Below are 26,735 nucleotides of genomic sequence, written 5' to 3'. Positions count from 1 at the left end.
CTTTGTTAAACTTCTTTATCTATATTGCAACATTTTCAAAATATTAATTATCCGTCAATTATGTCTTTTTAAAGGTATGTCTTGTTATACTTACCAGTGAGGTCGGTTAATACATCTAATTTACGCTAAGTTACTGGCACTCCTTAAAATCATTAGCTGTTGATCTTACGTATAGAATTTAAGGTGTTTGAACAAAAGAAAACACCGCTTGTAACATAACCATATTATTTTCTATGTCAAATTAATATCTAAAATAATGAGAAATAAAATGATACTTACTTGTGTTTACTTATCCCTTTGAATCCTGTCAAAAACTGTTCAGTAAATTGTTTATTTTTCTATTGCTAACAGCGATATTCGCAATAATGAATTGAGAAAGGTAGCAGATACTTCAATATTTATCTAGAAGTAAATCAAGTTTTATCTGATTTAAGTCGATCATGGTTCAGCACATAAGGCATTCAGCACATAAGGCCGCTTTGTAGATTAGCGGCAACGATTGGTATACTCCTAAATAAAAAAAGGTTTCAAATTTCATATTGATCACGTAGCATTTATACAAAGTTTAAGTCATTGTAAAATCATTTTTGAACAGAAATTTATTGAAACGACATTGTTATTATCTTATTACGCTTCTTTTTAAATGAAAGACGAAAATTTACAAATATATAGCAAATTGAAATATCACTAATAGAGAAGCTTATATCGAGATTCTAAAATGTTAGGTATTTAGTATTCTTATATAACCTGAAAATCTGTAAAACTGAGCACTCCGTTGACTTTGAGAATTGGTTATAATTAGTATAGTAAATGAAAATTGAAATGACGATATGTGCACGTTTAATTTCTTCTTTTCAACACGCAATGGTTTAAAGTTCGTCAAGTTGAGAGAACAGAAATGTTATTTCGGTAATCTTTATCCCGAGATTACCTATTTATTGGAATTTATCTGGTCTTATCTCCAAATTTAATCAGTTCGCACACTTCTTCGTGGTTAAAGATGTCTATCTGGGTTTATTTGACTCTTTTGACTTTTAAATTATTAAACAAGGGTGCCAGAATGTCACAATATACGCCCGACACAGCAAATTTGTTTACACTAGCACCTGTATTTGCAAATGGAATTTTAATTTTCTAGTTGTTTACAATGTTCTTTTTTTTTAGAAATTATTGTAATTCTTTTATTTTTCTAAGTCCACAAAAAAAATCCTTACCAGGTAGAGATACCTTAAAATACACCCAAAATTTGAAAGTAACATCAATGTTGTACCACAGAAAAGTGGTCTTGGTTTTTCCCTACGGTCAATTATAAAAAAGTTACAATGTAAGTTATTTATAGTAACAACTAAGGGAAGTTAATCTTTAAAGAGAAAAAAAAAAAAAAAAAAAAAAAAAAAAAAATCGAAAAAAAAAAATTACAAGTCCACACAAAAATCCTTACCAGGTAGAGATAGCTCAAAATACACCTCAGAATTGGATGTAACATGCATGTTGTACTACAGAAAAGTGGTCTCGATTTTTCCCTACGACTTGTAATGAAAAAATTACAATATAAGCTATTTATAGTAACAGCAAAGGGAAGTAATTCAAAAGAAGGGATCAGTGCATGACACTCCGTCTCATGATGGTGTACAATTGTGCCAAGTTACATCAAAATCCCTCCATGCATGAAGAAGAAATGCTCCGGACAAAGTCATTCTTGTATCTGACCTTTGACCTTTAAGTGTGACCTTGACCTTAGACCGAGGGACCTGGTTCTTGCGCACGACACTCCGTCTCATGCTTGTGAACATTTGTGCCAAGTTGTATCAAAATCCCTCAATGCATGAAGAAGAAATGCTCCGGACAAAGTTTTCATTCTTGTATCCTTGACCTCTAAGTGTGACCTTGACCTTACCCCTAGGGACCTGGTTCTTGCGCAGGACACTCCGTCTCATGATGGTGAACAATTCTGCCAAGCTACATCAAAGTCCTTTCATGCATGAAGAAGATATGCTCCGGACAAAGTTTTCATTCTTGTATCCTTTGACCTCTAAGTGTGACCTTGACCTTAGACCTAGGAACCTGGTTCTTGCGCATGACACTCCCTCTCATTATGATGAACAACTGTGCCAAGCTACATCAAAATCATTCCATGCATGAAGAAGATATGCTCCGGACAAAGTCATTCTTGAATTTTTCATTCTTGTATCCTTTGACCTCTAAGTGTGACCTTGACCTTAGACCTAGGGACCTGGTTTTTGCGCATGACACTCCGTCTCATGATGATGAACAATTGTGCCAACTTTCATCAAAATCCCTCCATGCATGAAGAAGATATGCTCCGGACAAAGTCATTCTTGAATTTGACCTTTGACCTCTAAGTGTGACCTTGACCTTAGACCTAGGGACCTGGTTCTTGCGCATGACACTCCGTCTCATGATGGTGAACAACTGTGCCAAGTTTCATCAAAATCCCTCCATGCATGTAGAAGATATGCTCCGGACAAGGTCTGTGGACGCCGCCCGCCCGCCCGCCCAACCGCCCGCCAGGGGCGTTCCCATAATACGTCCCGTTTTTCAAACGGGCGTATAAAAAGTAAAATATTGAACGGAGTTATGAAAAAGTAGTTCCAAGTAAATTGTTGAATTAGAGTCAGCACCGCAAAAGATAAAAAGGTGTTTTTTTTACAGAGCACATTCTCAACGTGGGTTTGTCATTAAGGACTGTGACTCAACGCAGACTTGGAGCGCCGGTTTAAATTACAGACTCCGATACATACCGGATTAACAAAATTTGAACGAAAATATCTTAAATATATATATTTTGTAACCATGGTGATACTAACCCTAACCTTTAGTCAGCGTTTTATGCATATTGTACACTAAATGCATGCGGACATGCAAAAATATGAATATTTTTCATACATATTGCGCTACAACTGATAAATACTTTCGGACATGCGCAGAAGACCGCTCCAAGTCTGCAATGAGTTACATCGACCATTAAGTGTGGACTGTTCGGTTGATGGAATTTGGTTGAGTAAGAAACCATACACAGTTAAGTGAAAATGTTTAGAACCACAAGACACAAAAATAGGGAGGGGTAATGTACGGGGATAATAGAATAAGAAAGCACAATATCAAAACACTTGGACAGGATGCATGTGAGGGTGGGTGGGGTTTGGATGGGGGAGGGGTGAGTAATATGTGCAGGTGACATATTACGGGATACTAAGAGACACTGTTGATAGTCATATGAAACCTAAACATGTAAAACATGCTTATGGGTGGGTTGGAGTGTGTTGGATGTGCAAATAAATAGACGGACACACAAATGAATAAACAACATTTCTATATTCCCCACTACACTTCAAGGCAAGTAATATCAAAATATATTCAAGAAAGACAAAACACAGAAATTACGCAACCTATGCCATTCAATTGGTATTATCATGGCAAAGTAGTGAGTTAAGTTTTATTCATTTGTGATGTTTTATAAAAGTTCAATGAATGTTTACTTTGAGTCTGTATGTGAAGTATTTTTTCATCAACATCTACCACATGTCTACCACACGGCTACTAAACCCTAGCGCCACCACCAAAAAGTGGTAATAAGGAAAGGAGCTATCGACATTTCCTAGGTGCAGCTATCACAAGTGGTGGCCCTATCGCATCAGTGATGGTGGCAGTACAGTAGTTGTTGCTCTGTGGCTATGGCATGCGTTTCCTTTTCATTTGTGGCTACCACCTTACACGTCTATCTTGTTTAAGATCTGAAATAAAAGTGTCCGTCAAAAATATAGTACATGACCCATAGGGTTGATTAGTACCATCTTGGGGGGTTAATTCTTTAATTCTTATAGTGATTTTTGGAAAGGCATACAACCCTGGAGTAAGATAATATGTGATAGCAATGTATCGATGGTAGCTTTTGGTGTGATATCATCTTGATATATGCCTACACTTAGATACAAGTTCAGGTGAGCTAAAATATATCCAAAGTAGACATACGAATTATGGAACATATGCTTTTCAGTTTGAACAATTGGTGTATTTGTAACAAGTATTTAAAAACAAACAAAATATTTCCTTAATTTTTGACATTTTTGGGTTTCTTCCTTAAATAAATGTTAATTAAAATAATGATTATGAAGAACATCTTAATAGCATGGACAACTAATAAGCATAATTATAGCTCATAATTAGATTTTCTTCCGTTAGATGTACCTTAAAGGTACCATTTCCCCCTGCCTTCCCTAAGGAATCACGGCATATTCAACATTATAACTTTCGGAAAGTACATACCGAATGCTTTTTATTCCTATATGAATGCCGTTTAAACGTTAGGGCTTTTGTAACTTACGTGACATTTAATATGTTTCCTAGAAACATTTAAGACGATGAAATAGTGCTACACAATGATTAAGAAAAAGTGCAGTCTGTAGTTTATTAACAACCTTATACATGTATAACAATGAATTGAATGTGCTTTAAAACAATATATCAATCACGTACCCGTTAACATTTTAATTAGTGTAATTTACGTAACAGTGACTTTATTCCAACATTATAGATATTTTACTTGTACTAATAACCCAATGACCAAGATATTTATGATTCTTCAATACAGTTGAAAGTACAGACTGAATAGTGTTTCTTATAAATATTTGTTTGCAGTGGTAGGAACTGTTCCATGATGTAATCTCCGTATAAGTTTTATGTTACCAAAATGTACAAAACATGACAGACATGACTTTAGAAGACAAATCCACACACAAAGAAGTGGAACCTGCGCAGATCAAAGCCGATGTAAGGATGCGGATGTAGAAAAATGCATGTTTCCATTCAAAGCAGAATTTTGCAGTAGCGGCCTTTACTACTTTAAAAAATCAAAGAAAGTGACCATCTCACAGAATAGAATGGCTCAGCTAAGGGCTAAAAGAAATGTGTTTTGGACTGTTCGTAATATTAGTTGTTGAACTCGCATGATGTAGTCATAGAATTTCCTGTGTCATTTGCAACATCCTACGGAATGCCAACAAAGACTGACAAAGCCAAACTATTATACTACGTTTAAGGAAGTATCGAGCTGCAACAAGCCATTCTATGGTGGCATATTTCTGCATACGAGAATCATAAAGTTTTCATGAACATTTTATGAACTTTCCCGAAAAACAAACAATACTTTTCGCGAAAAAATTGAATAAACTTTCGTGAAAGTAGAAGAAAGTTTTCGTGAAAATATTATCTTGTTAACGAGACAATGTGTCAAAATAGTAAACTGAACTGCATAAAGATAACCCAATAGTCCCCTCTACGGAATGAAGCGTGTTATATCAACTTCAATCCCTAAACACCACCCCTAAGAGTGTCTAAAACTTATAGATATTTTATTATAACATTCATATGGATTACAAAATTAACGTATTTTTTTAACTCCCTTTATTATTTCTGTTAATTCGGTATTTGTTATCGTATGCAGTAGTTCGCCCCATCGTGAAATTTTTCCACTTAGAACAAGACATTCTTTTCGTGAAAAGTTTTAAATTTTCACGTTAACTGTTTGCAAAAACTATCTGCTTAAGTGAATGCAGAAATATGCCACCATACCATTCTATTGAAAACGTATCTTACATCATTGATGGCGATGCTTTGATATTTCATCGTAGATACATACTTTTCCAAAAGAATCTAGTCTGTGGAAAGAAAACGACGTGTAACTGCACCAACACTTCTGTTTTCAGGTCAAAAATACCAAAACATCCGCAGAATTGGAAATATTTCATGAGTAATGATGACAACAAAACTCAGTTATGTTCAGACAGCTAAATGTTGGGACGTCAACAGGTGTGCTCCGACGACGTTTTGGAGACGGAGAGTCATTTATATTTGCAGTATAATGGTCGCCCAAAATATCTGAACATCAAAAGGTTAGACACGAAATTTTTGTCAACAAGAATGACAACCAAGACGGCATCCTTAATAGTTCTGACGGCATAAACATGACCCTGATGCCACCATATCAGTCCAGTCAACTATCAGTTACTTATTCATTTATTTATATTAATCTACAAAAATTTTAATATACATATCTGAGTAGCTATTGTAAAAATAATAGGAAAACTTTATCATAATATACTCAAATTTGATACAATCTCTTCATGTTTTTCTACATTAAATTAATAATTTTGTAGTTCAACTCCTCTTATTCATACCAAAATCAAACAACCTTGATCTTTTTCTTTTCTAAACATAATACTAAATAACAACGACTTTAACATGTTTATATGAAATATTATGAAATATTATGAAAATCTTGATTTTATGGTAACGTATTTTACTGTATAAAAGTACCATTTGGTATTATTCAGCATAAATATGTTTACTGTTTAAGCATACGAACATTGATACAGAAGTAGGCATGGATATGCACCTTTTAGACAGATCAGATAGTAAAACATCATGTTTAAACAACATATTTTGTGTTTTTCGTCTACACGTGTTTGGTCACGTAAATTAAAATAACAGCAAGGTGGCTTTGATATTAAAAACTATTGGTCTGCGAATAACTGTCTAATTGTTAACTTAACATATCAAAACTAGTTCAAAAATTGCTTTGATTTAACGATATTCATACTTTTCTGTTCCATATCATGTCTAGAAGTATTAATTAATTTCAAACAATTAGGTAACGCACATTAATATGCCGTAAATTACAAGCGCCCCAACAGCCAATGGCAGACAACTTGGTTTTGTGATATGTAGAATTCTACTACCTTATACTCTATGTATTTAAACATGTCATATTAGTTCAAGAATGAGCAAAATACCTTTCTTACTGCATAATATGAAACAATATTTGTGTTCTTTAATTATGCTTAAGCACTGGTCTATGTTTGTCTGTAGTTACAATCACTAAACGCTAAAGAGGCACTATTTTAATAACAGTTTTATTAAATACATAAAATACATAAACTGAGCTGTTTGTCTATCAGTTTCCAAGTAAATATATTCCTAAACAAGAGAGAACCATTAATTTGAAATAGAAAGTCTACTTATGTATAACGGAAGTTTGATGAAAGTCTATTTTGGGGTGGTGTTACTACATGGCTAATAACGCACAAAAAGCTACCACCACTGCAATGCTATCACATAGTTTCTAAATTGTCAGGTGTTTACCTATCCAAAAATAGCATTGAGCTTTAATCCCCTCGGATGGTACCGCTAGCCAAAATTTCTGGATCTGGCTCATGGACTAATACAGTTTATGCATAATATCTAATTGCTCGGTATTAAAGAGGGTCTCTTGTATCAGCGGTTCTAGATTCTATGAAAAGAGTTTACACCATTTTTTCTTCAATAGAACGGTATCATTCCAATGTCATGAGATATACATACATGTCTTTTTAGGACAATGTTAAGATACTTGATTTAAGATATATACGCAGTAAACAATTCCTTGGAGCGGCACATCGACATCAGTGTTTAACAACAGAATTGCATGTACAAATTTATAAGAAACGTTTTCTTCGTTCTTTTTTATTTTTTTTTAAAACAACTACAAACACAATACCAATTAGTTTGTTGTATACTTTGCTGTGCGAGGATGACTTTAGAATATCTATACAAATTTATGTTTGTGTTATAATAAAGGCTTAATGTTTATTATTTAAGTACATACGTGCTACAAAGAAGATGCCTGTAAATGAAGGTATAAACAAATTTAGGATAAATACAAAAAAGAGCAGTTTTAACAAAATAATGAGACGAGTCAGCAGTTGAAGTTACGGTGTTCGTTTGTTCCATCGAGAACTTTAACTGAACTGCATACATCGAAAGTCGAAACCGCGATTGTGGAAGTCGAATTCATGATGGCAAAAACACGAAGTACGATGGTGAAAGTCGAAACTAAGAAATTACGATGATGAAACACGAAACGCGATATCATTTCGCATTTTCACCATCGTTGTTTCGTGTTCATTATTGTGGTTTTGACTTTCACCATCGATCGTTCGACTTTCCTCCTCATAGCTTCGACTACGAGTAGAAACGAGTACAAATACTTTTTACTTCACTGTTTTGAAATAGATTTCCATATTACATAGTCAAGTTCAACGTTCATCAGGCTAAATGAAATGCGAAAACATCAAGACAGGATCTAGGGTTCCCTGTGAAAGACTGTGTTGTTTAAAACTGGACTGCGGTAACAGGCTTTGCAGGTTCGATCACCCGCTTCCCAATAGATAATAGCAACGCTATATATCTTTTATTCTGTATCTATATGACTGACCGCCTGATACTTTGATCGACGTTTTTATTTGGAAGTCATGTTGATCGACAGAACACCTTATTTTTTTTTTAAAAATCTGTCACATGTCCGCCCGGTCGACTAACATTCGCATGGCTATATAGAGGTCTAATTCGTGTTCTTCAAAGGAGTCTAAATGGAGATCTTTGGTGTTATTACGAGTATTTAAATGACATGAATTATAAACTGTTTAAAGACGGCAACGCCCTTAAAAATATATAAAATACCATGTACATCTAATTTCACATAAGGCTTACTGACAAAAAGCAAGTACATGTACAATTAGCACTGAAATACTAACAAGGTTACATTCTACCAATTCAATTCCTTATTTATTTCATATTAATAACAAAACATTCAGACCTCATTTTCAGCACTTTAGAGCATTTCAATGATATGAAAACCATATATGGTCATTTAGTATAACATGTCTTCTTATCAAAAATAGAAAAATATTGACATGTTATGTTGAATATAAGAAAAATAATCTGTTCTGAGAAACATCACCCTCTAAAAATGCCCCCATGAAAACAGCCGTTTAGCAGTTACGCGTAGGTAGACATTTTTCGCAAAGAATAAAACTTATTCCAAGAAATTTACAATGAAAATGGTCTAGATCTATTTTCAATACTATAGGCAATAAACATAAGCCAAAAATTTAACTGTCACCTCCTCATGTCACTCATTATACCAGATTTCATCCATAGTATGGAACTACATTTTGGACTTCTTCACATGTAACACTGAGTAATCACTTCCGGTTTGGTGTAATCCGTCCTTAAAGAAACATTTTTCATACTCAAAATATGTTATTTTCACTTAAATTGTACCAGTAACCTAAATGCAGGAAAAAAATACCAGTTTTAGTTTGATACAATCAATTTTCAAGGTTTTATGGCTTTCAGTAACGTATGCTAGCGTGCCAAATTTCCTGGAAAAAAGCTGTCGCGACATCATTTTTGACCACTTTTCCTTGCATGAGCTTATTTTTGCCATATTTTATCAAGTTTTACCATAAACTGCACTCAAATCACACACTGTTACTGTAAAATATACCCAAACTCACCCCTGACACCTAAAACATACCAATATTTAGTCAATAAATATGCATTTTTTGAAAAAAATACACCCAAAACAGTGATTTTGAAATATTTTTAGTTTTTCTTCTTTTTCTCTGCTAAATTGCACTGAAATTGTCATCTTCTATCATAATCTGGCCAAACTAGCCTGTTTACAGCCACATCTAAACAAGTTTAAATTTTTACCCCTGCACAACTTATAGGTTACATTCTACCAATTCAATTCCTTATTTATTTCATATTAATAACAAAACATTCAGACCTCATTTTCAGCACTTTAGAGCATTTCAATGATATGAAAACCATATATGGTCATTTAGTATAACATGTCTTCTTATCAAAAATAGAAAAATATTGACATGTTATGTTGAATATAAGAAAAATAATCTGTTCTGAGAAACATCACCCTCTAAAAATGCCCTCATGAAAACAGCCGTTTAGCAGTTACGCGTAGGTAGACATTTTTCGCAAAGAATAAAACTTATTCCAAGAAATTTACAATGAAAATGGTCCAGATCTATTCTCAATACTATAAGCAATAAACATAAGCCAAAAATTTAACTGTCACCTCCTCATGTCACTCATTATACCAGATTTCATCCATAGTATGGAACTACATTTTGGACTACTTCACATGTAACACTGAGTAGTCACTTCCGGTTTGGTGTAATCCGTCCTACAAACACTGGAACAGATAACGGAACTTACATACCGTCACCATGTACGCATGATATAATCTCTCATTCACACATGCTACGATAGACACATGTATTTCAAAATAGAACAAGCTAACACATCAGGTAGATATCAAATGCATTAGAATCGCCGTTCGTTTTAAACCGTTTTTAGTAAAAAGAAAAACATTCATTGTTCAAGTCAGCAATTTGATTGCATTATGTAAATCATTTATCCAGCTTGTGTTAGGAATATAAAATTGCAATATTAAAGAGTGTATCGCTAAAATTTTATATCAAATTGTATTTTTACTATACAAAGGCAACGACTCCCTATCATGTCGTTAAAAAGTAATATCAAATTACCCATCTCGGTTAAATATAATATGTTTTAATATTAGCCTAAATATTTTCATTGATAAATTTAGCTTTTCATGTGTTAAAAGATTTTCTCTCAAAGGACAACAAAAGCTACAAATAATAATAAAAATAACCTACGTCATAAAAATGGTGGACAAATTGCTAATTTTGTCCGCTTTTAGCCACTCTACTGTTTTATCAAGATATCTTTAGCCCGCCAATTTGTAAAAAAAAGAATGCATGTAGTTGTAATGACATATTATCCACAAAAAATACCAAGAAAAGTAGGGTATCTTTTTAAGAGATTTTTTAGTTTGACAGGTCATCACTATTGAATATCTTCCAAACGGACAGCTTACATGTGGGTAGTAGACATTTGCGAATTAATCCGATGCATGCCGAACCCAAATCTGACTTCGGATATATTTTAGGGACTTTCTCAAAACATTAAGTGGTTAAAAAAATAAAGATATTGTTCGCTAACATTTTAACTTCGAGCTGTTTGTCAATCGACTCAGTGGCATATTTTACTAAAAGAACTACTAGACTTACTAATACTTGCCAAGTTGTCGTCCGAATTAATGTATGTAGAAAATCTGATAACTTACCCCCACCCCCACCCCCCCCCCCCCCCACCCCCAACCCGCCTGGTGGTGGTCACGTGGTCACATTCTTTATCAAACTATGTGATTCGAAAGACTCTGAAAGAGGATAACCAAAGAAACATTTTCGTACAATTATATTAAAATCAGCTTATAAGTTCCTAAAAAGTCGATTATTAAAACTTCTGTTACAGCCAGCCATGTTTAACATAGCGAAATGATCTAGAGAATCAGGGCCACCCATTAAACATTTTTGCACAATAGCAATTTCTAATATAAACATTCTGAAAGGTTCGACCATTCTATATGAGTAGCTTGCAGTCAGGTCGTTGGGAAATTTTGTTGCAATTTACAACGTTCTATAAGTTTTGCCTATGCAGCTAAGAATAGTTCGAACGTTAAGATGTATCTGATATTTTGAAAATTGGTGTAACATTTGCTAGTTTTCTGGACAAAAGAAAGTAGGCTTGCGTCAATAACTTCTTGAAGAAATGTGAAAGCGGTTCACAAAGGCCTTCCTTATATTTTCGAAACAGTTTTGGGCTAATGATATCAAGATTAGGATCAATGAGGGATATAGCATTAGAAACGTCTGTTGGTGTTATATGAATATATGATAAGGTAGTTGTAGTAGAGGATGGGGATCGATGATGGCAGTTTCGTTAGTGTCACCTACGGTGGATTGTGAGCAAATGAAAAAGTTTAAAAGTTTTATCTTTTCTTGGTCAGTAGATGTTTGATCTTGGTCTTGTAATGCTGAAATTGTCTAAGCTGTTGGTTTGTTTGTTAGTTTCTTAGCAGTCTTGAACAAGAGTTTCGCTAGTATTGTATTTGAGTTTACTTGTTCAATGAGTTTGTATTGGTAGTTTTCGTTTTGCTATTCTTATTCGTTTTGTTAATTCGTTGCGTATTGTTTTAAAGTTTGTCCAAGCCTGTTAAGTGTTAAGTCGTGTTTCTGTTTTAAGTAACATGTTGCGTTTCCTAATAGCCTTTCTTATTGTATTATTTAGCCAAGAAAAGTCTTATTGTGACAGTTTTGTTTGGAATTGATTGTTGCCCTGCAGTTAAAATTGTTTGTGTGATGTCTTCAGTGGCTTTGTTAAGGTCAGTGTTTTCTATTATTGTGTCCCAGTTAGCACTGTGCAGTATGGTTTTGTATTGACCATAGTTAGCTTTGTCATGCAACCATACTTTTTCTTTTGGATGTAATGTGTGTGGGCTTGTCTAGTTTAAAGACAGCAACTACAATGCAGTGGAATCGAGTCATGTCAGGAATGACTGGGTCGGCAACAAAATTTGATAGCACTTAATTTTTGTTTTTAACAAAAATTAGATTGATAAGAGAGGATGAGTTTTCTGTAAACTTGGTTTGTGATGACATTAATTGTTCTACGTGGTAAGTGAAAATGAGATTTGATATCCTGTTTACCTTAGTGTTTAGGATAGTGATGTTAAAGTCAACAGCAACTAGGATATCATCACACGATTGGTTACAAGCTTGGTCTATAGATTGTTCCAGAAGAAGCCATTGCTGATTATTTTCTTCTTGGGGACGATATAAACCTCCTACAAAGATGACACGATAGCTAAAGTTTATTCAAGTCAGAGAGCCTCTAATCCAGCAAAAGAAAGATCGTCACGATGTTTGACGAGAAGGCTATCTCGAAATAAATAGTGACGCCTCCACATATACGAGCTTTAAGAATACCGCGAAACAGTGTTTGAAAGTTATTATATAAAAGATCGTCATTTTGATATTGCAGAAGATGAAGCCTGCATTCTGTGAAGATAACTATATTATATGGCTGCGCTTCTATTTCGACAGTGTCAATTTTAGGCTAGAGACTTTGAATATTTAGATGAATAACAAAAAGACCTCTTTGCAATACTTCACTATATGCTGATAAAGATGAGTTGTCGGATGAAATTGTATTGTTGGGTCCTGGATGTTGGTTTATGTTTCCAGAGATACGAAGGAGTAGAGGCAAAAGTATCATATATCATGTATGAATATATGTATCTTCGAATGAAGGTTCCGACCGTAACAGGATGTGTGTGTATGTGTAAATGATCGTATAAAAATGGTGTGACTAAATGGCGCTTTTTATTTGTGTCGTGGTTTTCCATGTTTAAGGAGGAGGATATCTGATTATCAATAGTTGAGCCACCAGTCTTGCATTTAGGTATTTGCTGCAATGGGGCGGATCCGCCCATCCGACGACGATAGAACGAAATTAGAATACATTACAAAATTTAAACTAAGAAGTGAAAGACGAGTAAAATTGAATGTGTATAATAGAGATCCAATTCATTGTTTGGTCATCGACATTGAAAATTAACTGCTTAATATAGGAAATAACTACTGATCCTGATCTTTACAGATGCAAATATGCGATTTGTTGTCTCCGAAGTGTCGGTACCTATGGTTAATTGGGTTGATTAAAGCTAATTATAGACTGTAAATAGAACACAGAAGTGTAAAAAACATAATTGTTATTATATGAGTATAAAATGGGTAATTACTCCAGCCAACATGATGACACGGTTACATGAGTTCTCCTCCCTTAAATTGTAACGGACCGCGTGTTGTACCTTTACTTACTTACAACTGCGTATTTAGGTCCAAGAAGAGTTATCCAGGTACTTTAAAGCGATGTTCAATTGACTATATACCGCTATTTGTGACGCTACGTAGACGTACATATAGCCACAGCTGTTATGCTTTAATCTCTTCATATCGTTCAGCATGACATTTATGTTGTGTTAGTGTAAAGTTATATTTTCAGCTTCAATTTTTTTGGCATGATGGTTCCATTACTCCACCTTAAATAGCTTTTGGTAATGTGTAATTATCGCTTTAATATGGTGCTTGCATTATATATATATATATATATATATATATATATATATATATATATATATAAATAAAAAAGAAAAACATCCAATGGGTTTCCTCTATCTGTATTTCTGTCTACCTACCGGTTTCATGTCATAATCATCAGAGCAGACATATAAAAAAAAAAAAAAAAAAAAAAAAAAAAATAGAAATCTTTTTTTTTTTTTTTTTTTTTTTTTTTTTTTATATGTCTGCCCTGATGATTATGACATGAAACCGGTAGGTAGACAGAAATACAGATAGAGGAAACCCATTGGATGTTTTTCTTTTTTATTTATTATATACTTGTCCAGGAGTAACTTTTAATATTTTCTATTATATATATATATATATATATATTCTCAAGAGCCTTTATACACTGCTATTGATACTTATTTCCATGAACATTTGTAAACATTGTATTGCGCTGACATTTACATAGTTATGATTTCAAGGACATCTGTTTTCAAAAGTAATCCACCACATTTGAGTAACTCAATTGTCAAAACCTCGATCTTTTGAAATGTATTATGCTATCTATGACGTAAAACGTTAAATTTGTTTCAGGTTTATGGTATGTAATCTTGAAATAGTTTGATTTCCATTGAAGATTATCTAAACGTTTTTGTTTAAAATTAAAATGGGCATTATTGCCTTTTGACAAGTAGACAAAACCTATGCAATAACAAATAACAAATAAGCATGAAGCCAAAAATACGATATATTTTGTAAAATCTAAATGTTAATTATTAGTAATTAAAATTACGTCACGACTATTAATATATTTCGAAAAAATACGTCATGGTAAACCACAGATGTTTTTATTGTAAGACTATATAAGAAGCTTGATTCGATAGGACAGATGAAAAGGCACAGGACTGTTAAAGCATAAGGATAGTGATTTTTTTTTTATAGAAAAAGTTTTGCGCACGAATTATAACTGTGAACTACTGTGCCGATACGACATCTTTGAAAGGTAAATCATTTTCTTTTAAATTAAAAGAATGTTGTGAAAATTAGTTATAGTTTTAATTATTTTTATTTGTTTGTTTATTAGTTTCCATGATGAGTGCTTTATTTTCTCTTAAAACTTAGAAAGGCTTAAGCGGCTGGAGTAAAATGACACTTACGTATAACTGAAATGTCAGACAATTCATATATGATAATTTTAACAATTAAAGCCATTTATAGTAATAAAATCTGTTCCCATAAACTTTAATCATACTTTAACTTGTATCGTATCGTAACAGGTATATTTACGTAACGTCCGAATGCCCAGATGGTAGAGAACAGAAATGTGCTAATAATTTCAAAGAAATGTATAGTGTAGAAAATTCCTTCGGGAGGGGAATGGTTTGTCAAGATGGCCTTTAATCATCATCACAGAAACAAATTACCGTAAGGTATATTACACGACATGAACCATAAAGGCGAGCCAGCCTGTAATGTAAGGCATTGCGTATACACTGTATTTGTTGTTTGGGGCCTCCATGGCCGAGTGGTTAAGGTCGCTGATTTAAAATCGCTTGCCCCTCATCGATGTTGGTTCGAGCCTCACTCAGAGCGTTGAATTCTTCATGTAAGGAAGCCACCCAGCTGGCTTACGGAAGGTCTGTGGTTTTAACTAGGTGCCCGCTCCTGATGAAATAATGCACGGACGGGCACCTGGGGTCTTCTTCCACCGTTAAAGCTGGAAAGTCGCAATATGACCTATAATTGTGCCGGTGCGACGTTAAACCCAGCTAAATAAAGATAAATATTGTCGTTGTTGTTTGGTTTAACGTAAAAACAACACAGCTTTTGATGATGCAGAGAGACACTAGATAACTCTCTCTGCATTCTTTATTACGGGCGAGCACCTGGGTAGAACGACCACCCTTCCGTAAGCCAGCTTGGTGTTTTCATTACATGAAAAAATCAACGTCTCGAGCAAGGCTCGAACCCTCACCTCAGAGTGGCAAGGGATTCGAAGATAGTGGCATTAACCCCTCAGCAGCAGATGCCCTTAGTTTAATTAACGGAATTTATATTTAAACGTAAATATGTATGCAACATTGGATAACTGGCTCAAAATGAAGAAATATTCTCCAAACATGTAAAAAAAGTCTACGTTTATCGATCTAATTCCAATTGAGTCGAGGGTACAGTTATATCTACTGTTATGTTTTAGCTTTAAGAACACTCCCGGTGTTTTCAATAGGGCTATAATTAGCACATACCAATACTGAAATTTGAGACTTCTGTGGAAAACACTGATCAATATCAATATACATGCATTTAAATACAATAAGTGTGCAGTTAAATTAATTTTAAGGCCACAATTACGTTGTGAATGCGTTTGAACATATTTATGTAAAGGTAAATAATACGATCAGGAAACTAAAGGAATAATTTCAATTTTTGCATATCTGATACTGTACATGTTAAGGTAAGCATAGTATAATTAAAATACAGGCAAGGTTACTAGCTATGGGTAAAATCCCCGAAATTCATTCTGTTTTCGGTCTTTATATATCAGCGAAAAATATGTACTACTACGAAACGAAATTTGTAGAGTGATTCTTCATGCCTTTTGATGTTGACTGTTGTAATGAAACGTTGACAATATATCTTTATTATAGCCAAACTATCGAGAGATTAGTGTCAATACCTTTATTAAATTCATGTTAAAGGACACTAGCAATGTTGGTAGCAACAGTTGTGCTCATTGTGCTAAACAAGTAAGGGTTGAAAAGTGTCTCAACAACCAAAGGGGCATCACATAGCAGTTCCAGACCAGCCTTTCCTTGCATATGAATGAAAAAGGAGAAAAGAAAAGAAATGATTTACAAGCATCATGTTATAGTGGTAAGCGTAATAGGAAGAAATGATGAAAGACAGCTATTGAAGTTAGCCTTGTACATATGAACCACCCAAACAAAACTAAAAAGTTTAAACTGTGTCAGTCCAATTCCAGATTTGATCTTAAATCGACGACATTTGCGCTTGAACTGTTTTTCTCCGCAAAATTTGAAAGTAAAATACCAAATTTTCAGATATTTAGTATTACGCCCTATCGATGCAAAAGAAATGCTATAGGTAGTCTAAAAGACCTGCACAAAGCACGAAGTAGATATTATAATAGTCTCCCTGATATATTGTGGTGTTCAACATGTGGTCCTGGTAACGGAAATTCAACCTGAGCAAAATGTCAAAAACGGTATTTGGGCCATTCATTACGCATTGAATAATGTCTTGACGTCAGAAAGGGAGGCTCGCGAGGATGATTTTAACGTTAACCTCGATTCTTACCAATAATGTTCCTCGTAGATAATAGCATGACTATTGAAACGTATTCAGCTGAGAAAGCAGTATACGCGCAAGAAAACGATTCGGCCAAAAAAAATGACACTAAACTGAAAACCGGTCTGATCACGTCTGTTTCTCGGCTAAAGTGAAAGTACAAGAGATTGATGAAGATGATCGGATTTTATTGCAAGACATTAACAGGCGAACAGACTACGACAGCTTAGTTCATTTTCTACTGGAAAAAAATGATGTTTATCTCAAAAGCGATATCGAGATAGGAGATTACGTGGAAGTGAAAGGAGAAGAAGGGTTTGTTGCTGTTACTGATGGTGGCAACAGGGAATTTGTATTGGAAATCTTTACATTTAAAAAGACAATTAAGTTAAGGAAACACTGTGCCAATCTAGACACTAACACCATTTCAGTGTTTTGGCATCACCCTTCATTATATCACCCAAAACCAGAACGTGCAGTCCTTGGTAGCTCATTGATAAAGGAGGTTCTTACAACTGAACAATTTAAAGAGTTCAGTATTTCATTTGATACTTCCGAACACCGAACTTTGCCATAGACAGTTATTACACTGTAATTTTATTTTTCATCTGTGTTGATGTTGTTTTCGCTGCTGCTGCTGTTGTAATTTCTGTTATTATTATAAAATAAAACAACTAGAGGATAATATCAAATAAAGTGCATTTGCAATGGATATTTTGCGTTATTACGTTTAGCCTAGTAGTATTCTAAAGGTCGCATCATCTACTAAAGCATCACCAAAGGTCATTCATACTCCAAGACTTTAGTTTGAACAGTTTTTAAAATATTGAATAATAATTATTGTTACCTTTAGATTACTATACACTGTACTTTGTATGTTCAATCTGAAACATAGCATTAATGGATTAAATTTCCTTCAGTGGGTTATAAGTTTCTGATATATAATAAAATGTTGAAATATGTGAAGAAATAAGTGCAAGAATGAATAACCAAAAGGGAGTTAGTTTCATAATATTCATCATACAGTTATGGTTCTTATGGTCATTATTTCCGCTAATTATCATCTTATCTTTTGTTGTGTACAATTACGTTAAATTCTTTTCAGAAGGGTCTTAAATATTTCCCCAAATTGTCGTATTTCAATTAGTAATACATCCAGAAATTTGGCAGTTGGGCTTTTCAGTTCCTGTTATTGGCATGTACTGCTATATGGAATCATACTAACTACTCATTGTTACAAGTTACATTTAATTAAAGGCTCTTATCTTAAATCGTAAGAAGGAAGTTAACTTTATAGATATTCATAATAGTGTTATGGTTCTTGTTCACCTAGTTTCATTATGTAAAGTTCAATTAAAATCCGTTCAGTTGCGTCAAAATTATTGCTTCAAATGTAAAAAAGAGGATAAAAAGACATTTCATACCTCAGTTGAAATACAGTTATTTGGCCTTTCAATTTGCACAATGACATGTATAATTATATCAAGTTACATCAAAGTCCCTTCATCGGAGTCCATGTTATTCCTTAGAACAATTAACCGAGACTTTCTTATATAGAAAAAGGAAGCAGAGTTATGTAACTTAGTGTGAGCCGAGAAGTTCGTGTCAAGTTCAAATGCAAACCTTTTCTTTGTTTAAGAGCTGTGCAAAGAAACAAGTATTTTACAAGATTTTCTAGGTTCAAAGGGAGAATATGTTATCAAAATAAAAGGCAGAGTTGTGGAATTTGAATTACATATGACGATCCAAAAGGTTTAAGATATATTCAATCGGGAAAATTCATAGTCTTTGAAGTACTGACGCAGGTTTCAATTTTAGTACGTTTTCCAAGTGCACAACGGGGTAATAATTTTACTTGTTTTGTTACATATTTCATTGTTCTATGCACAGTTAACAATTGGCAAGCTATCATTATTAGCTACCATGTTGCAGTTGGCCCACAGAGACATTTTCAAAACGAAAACAGGTTTGCTATTATACAAGTATGTCCGTACTAAGTGTTTCGACATGAATTACTGTTGCAAGTCTTTGACAAATATAGAAAAGACGCATGTTGAAAAAACATTTTTAGAAAGTAAATCTGATATTAAATTCAAGAACGGATATTTTGTTGTCTTGCCATAAATTTTCCCTTGGGATTAGTTAATGTATGGTCGGCTATATATATCATTTTCTTTGTTTCTGTAGTCAATGCTCATTTAGTTCAAAATAAGGTCATAACCAAAACATCAGAACAGATGAACCAGGGTGGCACTATTTCACGGCGCATGCACGACGCCAAATATAATAAGTCAATATTACGTCAACTTGTAACAATGTTTCACTAGTCCAAACAATATATTAAGTGAATAAGGTAAAAAAACGAGTATGTGGAACAGCTTATCACTAAAGCATGTCACTAGTTTTGTGGGTTACACATTGTTCGTAGTGTTTGTCATACACGACTTTTGTAAATACATGGATCGATTGATAAAAACTTAATCAACAAGAGGGCAATGATAGCCCTATATCGCTCACCTGAGTAGAGTTGCTTGTTTGAACATATTTCTTAGCTTAAGCTTTAAAAACAAAGAAGAAATAAAGGAGTGGGTCAAGGTAAAGATTATGCCACATTACTTTTGAAATTAGTAAAAAATATACTACAGGTGGTCCAAAGCTATTTGCTGTAGCTTAAAAACAAGAAAGTGGGTCAGTAGGTCACATTGATGGTCACTGAAAGTCAGTTTATAGCTTGGCATGCAAAACTGTACATGTTATCCGATTTTCAATGTTGTATCTTAAAACACAAGAAAGTAGGTCAGTAGGTCACATTGATGGTCACTGAAAGTCAGTTTAGAGATTGGCATACATATCTGTACATGTCATCCAATTTTCAAGGTTGTATCTTAAAAAAACAAGGAAGTAGGTCAATAGGTCACATTGATGGTCACTGAAAGTCAGTTTTAAGATCGGTGTGCAAAACCGTACACGTCATCCAAATATCAAGGCTGTATCTTAAAAAACAAGAATGTAGGTCAGTATGTCATATTTATGGTCACTGAAAGTCAGTTTTAAGATCGGCATGCTGTACATGTCATCCCAATTTCAAAGTTCTATTTTAAAACATAAGAAAGTAGGGCAAACGTTAGCAAATTTTGGCCCTTTTATGGGCCATAACTCTGGATTCCAGACGGGACCTGGCCAGTTTTCGAAACAAACCGAGATATTGTGCCAATACAAGTTGTGCGCGTTGTGTGTGCGAGTTTGATTGAAGTTGATTATAAAATGTGGTCTCTGACGTGTTCACAAGCCAAAAATAGCAATTTTGGCCCTTTAAGGTGTCCTAACTCTGAAACCCATGATAGGATCTGGCCATAAATTGAAAAGAACCGAGATATAATGGCAATACAAGTTGTGTGCAAGGTTGACTAAAGTTGATTGCAAAATGTGGTCTATATCGTGATCATAAGAAATTATGGACGGACGACGGGTGATCACAATAGCTAAAAAAAAAAGGCAATAAAGTATCACGTGCATCACGTCTCATATTACAACTTTGAAAACCCGACTAAATCTTGAATTAAAATGATTGTTAACACTTAAAATACAAAAAGGCATTGTTAGTATATCATCCCTTCATGTTTGCATTTTAAATACGACCCGTTCGCATTAACATTTGACATGACTGTAAAAATGTATTTTAAAAGATTAAAATCTGTATGAGTAAATCACTGATTAACTTTGCTGTCTGCATAATATTTTTGTTTCCTTTTGTCTTGCAGTAGTGTGCCCGTACTACAAGAAGAAATAATAACCTGAGATACCGAATAGAAAAAAGATGTCAATGAGCAAATATATTCGAAAAGAGGTCCAGTGTAGACGTGTCCAGAACAATCTTGACGACGAGTCTATTGCGTTGTTGCTATCGGAAATCGATCAGGTTAGAGAATATGAACATCCTGGATCCACGACGCAAGACGACACACATTCATCTGTTAGCTGTGCTGATTGTGCCGAACGCAGAAGGATTGAAAAGGTCTTTGAGCTGACAATAGGCCTTCATATTGAAATGCCTGGCAACAAGAAGTCTAAATATGACGAAGCTAAGCGAGAACGGAAGAGCTGGTATACGCACCATGCTATAATAAGTAATATTATCGCAAGAAATGACAGCATAGTGGAGGTTGAGCTCATCCATATGGCAGAATATGAAAATAAACTCCAACTGTGTAAAACACGCCGCACTTTTGACTTAAAATACGACGAACTGTATATGATACACTACCTGTTTCCAAGATACTCGCCGACACAGGTTGTGAGACGGGCTGAGGCCGAGTTAGAGAGATTTACGCACGCGCATGAATCAAATACAGGAACGTCATTTTACAAATACAACATTTTCACAAGTAATTGTGAACATTTTGCGACATGGTGTGTTGTGGGGAAAGAAGAGAATTATGAAAGTTTACAGTGGATAGATCAAATACTTCAGCCATTCATTAATTTAGGTTACAGTAAGCAAGTCATGTACTGGATATCAAAGACAGTAGAAGCCGTAAGACATATATTCGGACACGGAAGTAAGGCAGCGCATTTCTTCACAAAACTGCTACATGCATCATCCGACGAAATTTCCGAGATCCTCAGCGGCGTAATACCAGGTTGGCTTCCTAGTGCCAGAACAGTTCTATTTGGAGCATCTGGAATATATACAATATATTGCTTGTGTACGACCGTATATTTGTACCACAGAAAATGGAAGGCAGCAATATGTGAACCATGCTTCAATAAACAACTATCAAATCTCTGGGCGAAGTTTTCCGTGTATGGTGTTACATCTTTTGTGACATATTTTATGGTTCAAGGAAGCGTCAACATTCCAGTAGTTATAGGCAGCATTGGACTTATCGTTCTCTCCATAGCTTGTCAGTACTACATTCCAAATATAAGAAAGGCTTTCATGGCGCCTTATTGCTGTACCAAAAAGGCGATACGAAGGCTCAAAGAACTTGAGATAGGCGATATTGTCACACTTTATTATTTTTGCCTTCCACACGACGTTCTTATTACGGAAATACATGAGCAGGAAGACGGAAAGAAAGGTGAACTCCGGGCTGTTCATTACGCAACAGATGGTCTCTTTTCAACTAGAATTGTCAAAGAGGAATACTTCAAAATAAATCTACATTTTCGTAGCCTTTTGGGCTGGAGTGTGCAGCGGCACGAGTGTGCACACTTACAAAGATTTCCACCGGAAATAGCCGTTGAACGTGCAAGGAAGCGTGTAGGAGAAACAAAATGGAATCCAGTCACAAACCGCTCTGACCACATCTGTTACTGGGCGAAAATATCTCGGCTCATAATCAAAGAAGATACTTGTGACGTGTCGCAATCCGTAAATGGAAAGACAGAGTCAGCTCTTCTGAGTTCTTTGTTGATTGGAGAGTCTGATGTTCATCTCAGTGCAGACATTGAAATTGGTGATGTTGTTAGATGCCGTGAGAAAGAAGGGATCGTTCTTGAAAAATCTGGCAGTGAAAGAGAAATAAATTTAGACTTGGCTTTAGTTGAAGGGACTGTAAAGTTTCAAAATTTCAGTATTAACCTTAATACTGAAAATGTTCAAGTATTGGCGTATCATCCTGTCCATTGTTACGAGAAACCTACACGAGCACAACGTGCGAGGCATCTCGAAGGGCAATCAGTTTCGAAAAAAGTGTTCAAGGACTTCTGTATTTTGTTGGATGCGTAATGACAGAGATGTTTTCATATCAAAATACACACAATTTTATAGTCTTTGTTTAACGTTGATAAAAAAAATCAAATAGGATAGACTTAACAACAATCCTAAATTGAAGAATAGTGAGTGCATTAATTCGTATCAATATTGTTAGGGTTGTTTCAATCTTGTTTGATGATTTTAATAATGTCTGAATTTAAGGATAATGCATGTATTTTCGAGTGTTAGGGCGAGGACAGCAACGTATCCCGGGGATACAGAAGTTATAACAGAAAACGCTGCTCTATCTAGAAATGTATAAAATGCTAAATTAAACGAACAGTTTGTGATTATATTTGTTTCAACTCAAATTATGCGTTACAAAGCCGAAATATGACTTCGTTTTGTCGTGGAGAATGTAAATATAAAAAGATATGCTGCCAACACATAATTCATTCACCGTGTTAACAGACGTTTGCTGGTCGTCTGTTGGTCATATTTTATATGAAATGAAAAAAGTTTGAACAATGATATATGTAATTGTAGTCTTGATGTTATTTCAAGTAAAGTAGAAGTGTTGTTACTGCAGCAGTTTAGGCAACGTTGGTTGGCTCAGATTAATAGCATTGTGGGTACATCTGGTAGGTGGAATAATTACCTGCGTACAAACTGTCTTTTTAAGAAATGAATTTTGTACAAGTTAATCATGCCAATGCGCCATATAGTTAGAGTGATAATACAAAAAAATCGTTCAGATAATTATACAAGCAAATCACTTTGCATGGTAATTGTTTGTAACCATACGCTAAATTTTTTATCGAGACCCAAGCGTCAAAATTAACATGGCGTCTGTAATTCAAAATGGCCGCCAAGATGGCTGCCATTTTTCTTAGACTTGATTAAAATGATTATTAAGTAATATATTATGCTGGAAGTAGGAAAAATCATGGGTTTTGATAATGAAATATTTATATCTATTTATCGAAAAATTAAGATTTTGAAAGCTTATATTCAAAATGGCCGACACAAATCAAGATGGCCGCCATAATATGGCCAAAAATTTAGATTTTCAAAATATTTAAAATATTTTGCCCATGTTTCATCTTTTATTGGAAATCTAATTGAATATAGTTCATAAACGTAAACTTTAACACTAGTCTAAATGTAGCTCGGCTGATTCCAAATTCAAAATGGCTACCAAAAATCCCCGTCAGATTTTATACTTATTGAACATCCCAGTGGTTTCTCAAACTCTGGACAATTCCAAAACAGGAAGTGAATGGCTTCCAGCTTCTCATTTCACTACAAATTTGAAGCCAGTGACGAAACACAGTGAAACATAATAGGCAATTAGCTTATTGAAAAGTGACCACAGGAACTGCATGGTCATTCAACGGGGATATTTTCATAATCCACTGTCATCAAAAATGAAAAAGGTGCTCAAATGAAGACAAATAGATTGAAAGAAAAGATTCTGTTCACACAAAGAACCAAGCGAGTTGCATTTTGGCTTTTTAGATAATGTTATATATTATCAATTCCTACATTACGAAATGCCAATTTACAATTTTTTCAACAAAATATTGGTAATAACCCTAAACATTCAAGATGACCATTTATATATTCTCCCAATTTTACACGTAAAAATAATATTGTTCAACTGTTTTTCATTTCTTTGTATAATGACAATATTTAACACAATGTAAACATAATATTCACTAAGACTGAATACGGAATAAAGGCATGTTGATATATTGACCAAATATCTTAAACCACTATCATATAATGTCAGTTGTGTCAGTATTGAATGTATACTCATGCAGTGTTGTTATATTTTTTGGTTCTTTGATCCACTCTACCGTATGACAGATGCAAAACTTTTGCGGTCTATACTTGCAGAGGTGGGGGCAGGGGGGACCAGTTAAGAACGAAGTCGTCATCGGCGAGGTGCAAAGTGCCGAGATGGGATAGGTACAGAATTTGGCCCCTCAGCCCCTGTTGAGGGAGGGGGATCAGGAAGATCTCCCCCATAGATTTTTACTCGACTATTCAAAGAATTGTAGAGCTATTGGAGTCACCCATGTGTCGGCATCCGCGTCCGCGTCCTGATTTGGTTAAGGTTTTGTATGTAAGCTGATATCTCAGTAACCACTTGTGGGAATGGATTGAAACTTCACACACTTATTCACTGTGATAAACTGACCTACATTGCAAAGGTGTCATAACTCTATTTTGCTTTTTTACAAAATTATGCCCCTTTTTCGACTTAGAAATTCTTGGTTAAGGTTTTGTATGTAAGCTGGTACCTCAGTAACCACTTGTAGGAATGGATTGAAACTTCACACTTATTCACTGTGATAAACTGGCCTACATTACACAGGTTTCATAACTCTAATTTGCTTTTTACAAAATTATGCCCCTTTTTGACTTGGAAATTGTTGGTAAAGGTTTTGTATGTAAGCTGATATCTCAGTAACCACTTGTGGGAATAGATTGAAACTTCACACACTTATTCACTGTGATAAACTGACCTACATTGCACAGGTTCCATAACTCTGTTTTGATTTTTTTACAAAATTATGCCCCTTTTTCGACTTAGAAATTCTTGGTTAAGGTTTTGTATGTAAGCTGGTATCTCAGTACCCACTAATGGGAATGGATTGAAACTGCACACACTTGTTCACTGTCATGATCTGACATGCACTGTGTAGGTCCCATAACTCTACTTTGCATTTTTTCAAAATTATGCCCCTTTTTTGACTTAGCAGTTTTTGGTTAAGTTTTTGTATGTAAGCTGGTATTTCAGTATCCACCTATGGGAAAGGATTGAAACTTCACGCACTTGTTCACTGTATGAGCTGACAAGCACTGTGAAGGTTCCATAACCCTTTTTCCCATTTTTCAAAATTTTTCCCCTTTTTCGACTCATATTAATTCAATTGACAAGGCTGTTGAATAGTCGAGCGTTGCTGTCCTCCGACAGCTCTTGTTTGATATACAGGTATGAAATGTTGGCCTCTTGTGAAATTATCTAGTCTGAAGTTTGATGTACTGGAGGGTGTAACCCCCTCATTTTAGCAGGGTCAGGGGGCTCCCCATGGAAATTTTTGAAATACAGGTATGAAATGGCAGCCTCCGATGCATTTTTGGTCTAAATTTTGCGCTACTGTGGAATGTTTCCATCACTTTAGTGGGTAAGTAGGCTCTCCCCCGGAAAATTTTGAAATATTGGTTTTAAATGGTGGTCTTTGAAACATTTTTTAGCTATAAATTTTGAGAAATATTTCTTTGCCAAAATAGTTGGATGCAACTTTGATGACTGTAGGTAACTTGTTAGGAACTTGGGGATGGGGTGGGGCACAAGCCTCCTCGGCCTGGCCCTGGATCCGGGCATCGGTTACTCTTATAGACTTTATTACATGTTTCAAAGTAATTTATCTTCTGTACGTATCTGACATTATGATTTCTGTTACTTCTTGAAAGTTTGATGGAAATTGATGACATTTTAATCTAATGAGATATATTGAAAAGTGCTATTGCCAGTGAATATGGTTTATAAGCGTTAGTGTTCTCACATTTGACACTGACCTTGAAGCAGAGTACTGTATCATTATGCTTAAGGTTTTGGAAAGATTTCTTGAAATCCCTTGAAATTGTCAATAGTTATAACTGAGTGTTCTGGACAAATAGAATAAATAGTTAACATACAGACGAGTTTGCTATTTCTCTGTTCTTCCAATTTGGATCATGACATATGTGATTCTTCACATAATATGTTTTATTTACTGCATGAATGACTTCATACATTTCAGATATCATGACTTGACTAATGATAGTGATGTGTGTTTGACTAATATTTTGACATCACAAGGGTT

At 34.7% G+C, this 26,735-nt stretch overlaps 1 protein-coding gene across 3 annotated transcripts; it reads left to right on the top strand.

The window, feature by feature from the left end:
- The first annotated feature begins 14,724 nt into the window (after positions 1-14,724).
- LOC128551783 (uncharacterized) lies at positions 14,725-26,569 on the top strand. Of its 3 annotated transcripts, none has more exons than XM_053532698.1 (3): positions 14,761-14,856; positions 16,502-16,727; positions 20,924-26,569. In XM_053532698.1, the coding sequence occupies exon 3, from the start codon at positions 20,980-20,982 to the stop codon at positions 22,891-22,893; it is 1,914 nt and encodes a 637-aa protein (XP_053388673.1). In that variant the 5' UTR covers positions 14,761-14,856; positions 16,502-16,727; positions 20,924-20,979; the 3' UTR covers positions 22,894-26,569. The 3 variants fall into 3 exon arrangements, with proteins under 3 accessions (XP_053388672.1, XP_053388673.1, XP_053388674.1); XM_053532699.1 differs by having other exon boundaries at positions 14,762-14,856; positions 16,553-16,727; XM_053532697.1 differs by lacking the exon at positions 16,502-16,727 and having other exon boundaries at positions 14,725-14,856.
- The last annotated feature ends 166 nt before the right edge of the window (positions 26,570-26,735 follow it).

Source organism: Mercenaria mercenaria, unplaced genomic scaffold (genome assembly GCF_021730395.1).
Source record: "Mercenaria mercenaria strain notata unplaced genomic scaffold, MADL_Memer_1 contig_1689, whole genome shotgun sequence".
NCBI lineage: Eukaryota > Metazoa > Mollusca > Bivalvia > Venerida > Veneridae > Mercenaria > Mercenaria mercenaria.
The sequence above is the reverse complement of the archived record's forward strand: the minus strand, read 5'-3'. Positions and strand labels throughout refer to the sequence as shown.

Bases quoted from the DNA above. Each gene is read 5' to 3' on its own strand.
- LOC128551783 (XM_053532697.1), top strand. From the start codon at position 20,980: ATGTCAATGAGCAAATATATTCGAAAAGAGGTCCAGTGTAGACGTGTC.